The 7,749-nt window shown below is 59.4% G+C and overlaps 1 protein-coding gene across 1 annotated transcript in view; it reads left to right on the top strand.

Annotated features, from left to right (window-relative positions):
- The window catches only part of STIM1 (stromal interaction molecule 1), a 35,188-nt gene that overhangs the window by 25,659 nt on the left and 1,780 nt on the right, over nucleotides 1–7,749 (top strand). Inside the window, exons 9-11 of the mRNA XM_019612109.1 lie at nucleotides 87–150; nucleotides 480–633; nucleotides 2,531–2,909. Of these exons, the coding sequence (XP_019467654.1) occupies nucleotides 87–150; nucleotides 480–633; nucleotides 2,531–2,909 (597 nt within the window). The remainder of the gene's footprint in view (nucleotides 1–86; nucleotides 151–479; nucleotides 634–2,530; nucleotides 2,910–7,749) is intronic.

The raw sequence follows: 7,749 nt of genomic DNA, 5'->3' as shown, positions 1-7,749 counted from the left end.
AGGCAGGTTGGAGCTTCGTGATCCTTGAGGTCCCTTCCAACCCAAACCATGCTGTGATTCTGTAATATTCCCTCCCCTGGGTTCAGCTCTGCGCAGGGACAGGGAGAGACCAAAGGTTTGGAGCAGGGCAGCAGCACAGAGCACCCAGAGGTGAAGAGAGATCTGCAGCAGCTGGGAAGGCTGCAGGAGGGATGGACTGTGGGCATTCCATGGGATCAACAGGTGCAGGGCATGGAGCTTTGGGCACGCAGTGTGTTTTAGGAGGAAGTTTTTCATGCAGAGGGTGGTGAGGCAGTGGAACAGGTTGCCCAAGGAGGCTGTGGATGCCCCATCCCTGCAGGCATCCAAGGCCAGGCTGGATGTGGCTCTGGGCAGCCTGGGCTGCTGGTTGGCGACCTGCACACAGCAGGGGGTTGGAGCTGGATGAGCACTGTGCTCCTTTGCAACCCAGGCCGTTCTGTGGTTCTATGGTTCTATGATTAGGCAGCAGCAGGAAGATGCTCAGGGCTGCTGCTCCCCACAGTCACTTCTTTCTCTCCCCCCACCCCCCAGACGCAGCCTGGCTCTTTGGGCGCAGGTTCAGCGATCGCTCGTCTCTGTCCTCGGAGGATCAGTCCCTGTGGAAATACCCTGGTTTGGTTCTTTTTAATTATATCCACGTTATTTTGTTCTATTCTCTGCCCTTTTTCTGGACTAAAAATACATACACAGATTTTCCAACTTTCTGGCACGGAACAACTAACAGATGTACCTCTGTACATGGAGTCACCCTCACTAACACCAGGGAGGAGCCTGGTGGGATGAGGAAGAACCACAGCTGGCTGCACGCTGGGGGTTTGGGTTTAGAAAGCAAAAACCCGTTGGGCTGCTGCTGGGCAGTCGGAGTGTTGCTGTGGGTGGCTGAGGGGATCTTCCCTCCCAGTGCCTTCCCCAGAGCTGTGTGTAATGAAATATGCTGAGCAGTGCTGTGTGCTGTGCCAGTCTGTCCCCAGGCTCTGATCCTGGGGCTGAAGGCTGTGAGCAGAATGATTGTCTGCTATAGGACTGGGGGATGTTGTGGATGCCCCAGCCCTGCAGGCATCCAAGGCCAGGCTGGATGTGGCTCTGGGCAGCCTGGGCTGCTGGTTGGCGACCTGCACACAGCAGGGGGTTGGAAGTGGCTGAGCACTGTGCTCCTTTGCAACCCAGGCCATTCTGTGATTCTATGATGTGAGGCTGTGCTGCAGCAGGGAGGGCAGGGCTCAGCTTTTGGTCCCAAGCTCATTGCAAGGGAAAGGAGAGCACAGAGCTGTAGGGGCCAAGCTGGTAAGTGGGGATAACAGCAGGAGAGACCTCATGGGGAAAAGATGTATCCCAGGACAAGCAGACGCCCATGGAATCACACTGAAGAAGACCACCAATGTGAAAATAAAGCTGCCTAAGTGATGCTTGCTGTTCCTTCTCCCACTCGAGGTGTCCCTGCAGGAATCCCGCATTGCTGCCAGCAGAGCAGCAGGAGGATCTGATGTCCCTGAGGGATGTTAAGGCAGTGATGTGCTGGTTCTTCGATTCCCAAAAGAGCTCTCCTTCTGCCTCACTTCTGAGCTTTCCTCTCTGTTCACCTCCGTAACCGATTGCACATTTACTCCTCGTGCTGTGTATGTCATCCTGAACACCTTATCTCCTGCAGAAGGGGAACGCCTCGTGTGGATGCGACAGAGAATGGACTGCATGGAAGCAGCTCTGCTCCAAAATCTGCAGCGTAGGGTTTGGGGCACAGCTGATGGACTGAGCTCCCTGGCCATGGGTGACTTCAGTGCTGCCCTTTGGGACCAGCCCTGTAATATCCATCCCCTGTAATTCCAGCTGTGATGGCACCTAACGTAGGTCCCATCCCTGGAGGTGTTTGAGGCCAGGTTGGATGGGGCCCCGGGCAGCCTGGGCTGCTCTGAAATGAGGAGGTTGGTGGCCCTGCCTGCAGTGAGGGGTTGGAGCTTCGTGATCCTTGAGGTCCCTTCCAACCCAACCCGTTCCGTAACGCTGTGATTAGTACCCAGTTCCCACGTGTTTGCCACAGAGGGCATAGAGCTGAGCTGGGCCGACCCCCAGGCTGCAGAGGAGTGGGACAGCCCAGCCACGGGTGCGGGGTGGGTCAGTGCCTGTGCTGGGGGAACCAGTGTACCCCAAATGTGCTGATGTGCCGCAGAGGAGCCCAGCAGGGAGCAGCCAGGTGGGGCTTGGCAGGGTGAGGCGCACAGCTGCAAGCAGGACGGTCAGATAAGGTGTTCAGAAAGCAGCTGCACTGGGAATGTTGGGCACAGCTTCTCACCAACCAACCATTAACGTGGCATGTGAAGCAGCAGCAGCACCAACCTAACCCTTCTGCTCCAAAGCATTGCTGTGGTCCGTGTCACATCTGCTCCAAAGCAGTGCTGTGATCAGGGTCACATCTGCTCCAGAGCATTGCTGTGGTGGGGGTCACATCTCAAAGCACTGCTGTGGTCGGTGTCCCATCTCACAGCACTCAGCCCTCTCCCTTCTCTCCTTGCAGCTCCTGCTTTGCCCAGCACCGTTCGCCAGCGCCTGGTGGACCCCCAGCACGGCCACGGATCTCAGAGGTTGGTAGAGAGTTACGTGCACAGCCAGCATGAGCCGGGCCAGCCTGCCCAGCACCCGGCGGGCCGAATGTCCCTCCGTCGAATGCACAGCCTCTCCTCCGGACAGTCTTTCAGTTCTGACCTTCCTGGCACCGCTCCGTCATCCACCACAGCCACCTCTTGCTCCTCATCCGCCACTCCTGCACCTGCTTCCCATGTCCACCCTCTCTATCACCATCACACCACCTCTTATTTCCTTCAGATGGACTCCAACCCCGATCTGCCCCCTCCTGATGTCACCTCTGGAGCTCGCTGTGGCACTGAGAGCTTTGGGTATATGCCGTTTCTTTTCTCGCTCCCTCTCTCCTGCTGTGTCCCAGGGCTGCTGCTTGCAGGGCTGCTTTCTCTCCTCCATCCCTCCCCGCTTTCCTTTGGGGTCTCTGCACCGTGGTTTACCCATAGCTGTGTTTCCTCCCCCCCCTCCCCTCTCAGGGGTCCCAGGGAGCGCTCTGCTGTCCGTTCCCATCCCCATGAGCTCAGCTGTAGGTAAACCCAGGGGTGCTGGATTGGCTCTGGGGCACTCAGACCACGGCTGGGGGCTGCAGATGAGGGGATGCAACCCACTGAGCAAACACTGACCTTGCAGGAAGGCTTTGTGCGTTTGGGGGCTTGCAAAGGAAACAAGATGGGTGCGTGCTGGGAGCTCGCATTGGAGCTGCTGGACGCTGTGAGCTCAGTGCTGACAGGACCTGGAGATCCATTGCATTGTGCTTCCAGCTGAGGGACCTCTGAGCAGCAGTGCAAGGCAAGGGGAAATGGCTCAGGACAAGGGGAAGTGGCTTGAAGTTGAAGGAGGGCAGATGGAGGTTGGATGTCAGGGGGAGGTTCTTTAGAGAGCGGTGAGGTGCTGGAACAGCTGCCCAGAGAGGCTGTGGATCCCCGTCCATCCCTGGAGGTGTTCAAGGCCAGCTTGGATGGGGCCCTGGGCAGCCTGGGCTGCTGTGAGATGTGGAGGTTGGTGGCCCTGCCTGTGGTGGGGGGTTGGAGCTTCGTGATCCTTGAGCTCCCTTCCAACCCAAACCATTCTGTGATGCTGTGAGGCAGAGCTCCATGTTCCCAGATCTCAGGCTGCTGTGCAGTGCCTTTCAGGTGAGAACTGGGGGCAATTCGGGGCCCTCTGCTCACACAGCAGCCATTGTCGCCCCACATCCTCTCCTGCACAGAGCTGTGTGTGGGTACAGCTGTGCCGGGCAGCATCCTGCAGTGGGGCAGAGCAGGGGATGCTCAGAGGGAGCAGGAGGTCCTGCGTCACCCTGCTGGGCACCCTATGTCTGTTGGGAGCTGCAGCGAGGCCCCCAGGTCTGGGGGGCTGCAGTGATCATTGTGCCCCATGGACCCCCCTCCTGGAGCTGCCCCACAGCTGTGCTGCATCACCTTCTTCTGTGCTGGGCTTTGGGAAGGGAGCTGATGGGAGCAGGCTGGGGGGGTCCGGGGGGGGGCTGTGCTGCTCCCATTGACCTGCCCTGGCAGGCAGCCATCCCAAATCACCCACCTCCATCTGCCCCGTGCTGTGCAGCACACTGCAGGGCCTGGCATCGTGGTGCAGCATGGGCTGCTGTGGTGTGGGGTGCTGCACCATGGGGTGCTGTGGGCACGGGGTGCTGCACTATGGGGTGCTGCATGTTAGCAGGCTCTGAGCCCTAGGCTGTACCTCTCAATGGGGGACCCAGGGAGGCACCAGTTTTGCTGCAGAAAACCACAGCACCGAGTCCAAAAGCAGCATCGTGGTTTGCTGGGCAGTGTTTGTTTGAGGATTAGGAGAAGCAGCGTAATTAAAACGCCACTTAATTAATTACTGCCGATGTGGGTCCGGTGGAGGCCTTCCTGGCTCTGGGATTGCTCCCAGCTGCCCTGACCTGGCTCTGCAAGCAGCAAACAGCTGAGTGCTGTGCTCTGCTGTGCTCTGCTGAATGGCTGCACGGGTCGGTGCTGAGGGGCTGCAGAGGGAACCCGATTAGAACAGGTCGTTAGCAGGGAGTCGTGGCTGGCTTCTCACATTCCCCTCCATCGCTCAGAGCTAATCAGAGCTAATTGCTGCTCGCTGCTTGCTCTCTGTCCCCAGTGGTGCGGCACTGTAGTCCTGCAGAGCACGAATGGTTGGTTGGCCAGGTTGGATGGGGGCCCTGGGCAGCCTGGGCTGGTATTAGATATGGAGGTTGGCAGCCCTGCACGCAGCAGGGGGGGTTGGAGCTTCGTGATCCTCGAGGTCCCTTCCAGCCCAAGGCATTCTATGGTTCTGTGCTTTGGTTCAGCTCTGCGGGAGCAGAGCCCTAAATCCACGCTCTGCCTCTGTTTGTCACGGAAAGCAGCGCTGGAGAGCTGGGTGAAGCGGAGCTGTTGCTTTGATGTTATCAGCAAGCTGCATCTGTGGCAGCTCAGTGCTCCTGGGCAGGAGGGATTTGGACTGCAGGGTCGGCTCAGCCCACGTGGCTGTGCTGGGGGGTGAGGAGGGCTGCCCAGAGCCCTCGCAGGGAGCTCTGCCGTCCAGCAACCGCTCACTGTTTGCTTCTCTTTTGCAATTGGCTTCAGAGGATCCGGTGCGAATAAGGTCAGAGCTGTGTGAGTTGGGAGGCTGATGTGTGTCTGTCCGTGTCACCGTGGGGCTGGAGGGGCTGCAGGGCTGCCTGCACAGGGCTCTCTGTGTGCACAGGGCTGTCTGTGCACAGGGGTTTCTGCTCACCGGTGCCGGCTCTCCGTGGTAGCAGTGGGGAATGGGGGAGGTTGGGCTGTGAGACCCCAACAAGGAGGGGAGGCAGCAGCTGAGGCAAAAGCAGAGGGGCTGCAGTTTGTCTCAGAGCAGTGCTGAGCACAGCACCCACAGCTGCAGCAGGAGCCCATTGCAGGAGCTCATCCCACGGACTGCAGGGCTGAGCAGTCCGTATTTCTTTTCTCTTGCCCTCCCATCCTCTCCTCTCTTCCTTCATCCCCGCCGGCCCTTCCTTCTGCCATGGTTTGCTCTCTGCTTCTTTTGCTCACCGAATGCAGCACATCCACATCTCCCTGCTGGCTCCCATTCCTTGCGGGCGGTTTGGATTCCTGGAGCAGTGATGGAGGAGGCGCAGATGGGAGCAGGGAGGGCAGATGGAGCAGAGCAGTGCGCAGCTCCTGCCTGCAGGCTGCTAAAATCACAGCCCATGGGTGTGAGCACACCCAGCTGCACACAAAGGAAACGCCAGAGGTGCTCAGGTCTCTCTGTGCTCAGATCTGAGTTCAGGAAAGGCAGCAGGTGGTGGTTTTGCCATAGCACAGGAATGCTCAGTGGCACCTTCCACTCTGTGCTCTGCACCCAGCCCTGGCAGCACGCTGTCCTAACAGCTGCAGGCAGCATTTCCTGTGGAAAATCTATGGGCAGCAGCAGGAACTGTGCCAGCCCTGTTGGCGGAGCCTCAACTCTGTGTCCTCTGTGCCAGCCCTCTTCCTTGGCAGGGCAGCGTGTGGCTGGTGTCACATCCCCATGGCTACTGCCTGGTGTCACATCCCCACGGATGGCCGTGGTGTCACATCCCCATGGATGGTGCTTGGTGTCACATCCCCATGGACAGCCCTGCTGTCACATCCCCACGGATGATCCTGATCTCACTTCCCTACGGACATTTGCCACATCCCCACGGATGACCCTGATGTCACATCCCCATGGACAACCCCAGTGTCACGTCCCCATGGCTACTGCTTGGTATCACATCCCCACGGATGACCCTGGTCTCACTTCCCCACGGACAGCCCTGGTGCCACATCCCCATGGATACTGCCTGGTGTCACATCCCACAGATGGTCCTGGTGCCACCTCCCCATGGATAACCCCGATCTCACATCCCTACGGACAGCTCTGGCCGCATGGACCACGCCGGGCTCCTTCCTCCTGCCCATGGTTCGCACCCCACCGATCGGGGGGCGTCCCACAGTGCTGACAGCAGTAGAACCACAGCAGTGGCCCCTCAGTGCCACCAGTGGAGGTGACACCCTGAGGTGACATCCCTGCCATGTCCTCGGCATCACCCCTGCTGTGAGCGCAGAGCAGCTGTCCCGGGTCAGGTTTCCATCGCGTGCAGTTGGAGGCAGAGCGCCCTGCGGCCCCAGAGGACGTTCCCCATCTGCTGGCTGTGATGTTGTGGCTGCCGTTGTCTCATGGGTTAAGAATGGCCCCTCGGGAAGGAGGAGCAGAGGCTCTGCGTCGCCTCGTGGGTGCTGCGTCAGCTCACGGGTGCTGCGTCACCTCGTGGATGCTGCAGGGTGCAGCTCCTATTCTTGCTGTAGAATCCCTCCCGTTCGAAAGGACATCTCTTGCACCAGGCACCTCGGTGCTTACAAAGCCTGAGTTGGCTTTAGAAGAGAAGAACACTTTGGTGCCGTTCCAGCTTCGAGGAGCAGAGCAGCAGGCGTTGCGGCTGAGCTCACTTCTTGCAGGCTGCAGTGGCTGACGTTGATGCTTGGGTGAACTTCATGGAGCCGTGAAGGCTGGAAAGACCCCCACGATCCCCAGCCCACCCCACTGTGCCCACTGCCCACATCCCTCACTGCCCACATCCCTCAGCCCACATCCCCAGGGCTCCTGAGCACCGCAGGGATGGTGACCCCCCCGTCCTTGGGTAGCTGTGCCGGTGTGTTGCCTCTCTTTCCAAGAAGAAATTGTTCCTCGTACCAACCCCTCGTACCCGACCTGACCCCACTGTTACCCAGGGCTCGTGGTCAGCCGCAGATCCACGTTCTTTTCCGTGGCTTTGTTCCCAAATACCTTTGTTACCACCGCAGAGCTCTGTGCTGTGAGGGCCGCCCCGCCTTCCTCTCATTGGCGCAGTGCTGTTGGGTGACCCACAGCGATCTGTTTGTGGTTTCTCCCATCGACGCCCTTTCATACAGTGCTGCCAGGACCATTGGGGACACCCGGGGACACCGCGTCCTGATGGGCCCGGAGGGGCAGAGAGTGTGGGGCAGCAGCGCGTGGCTCCGTCCCGTTGAGGACGTGGGGCAGTGGGGGCAGTGGGAGAGCGCTGCGGCTTCCCCTGCCCTGTGGACCCCCTCCCCACTTTGAAAAGGAGCCGTTCAGGGCAGCAGAGCAGCATTGCATTGCTTTTGGCACCGCAGGAGGAAGGCACCGGGCGGGGGCACAAACCGC

The sequence above is a fragment of the Meleagris gallopavo genome, chromosome 1, assembly GCF_000146605.3.
Source record: "Meleagris gallopavo isolate NT-WF06-2002-E0010 breed Aviagen turkey brand Nicholas breeding stock chromosome 1, Turkey_5.1, whole genome shotgun sequence".
Taxonomy (NCBI): Eukaryota; Metazoa; Chordata; class Aves; order Galliformes; family Phasianidae; genus Meleagris; species Meleagris gallopavo.
This window is presented reverse-complemented; position numbering and strand designations above follow the sequence as displayed.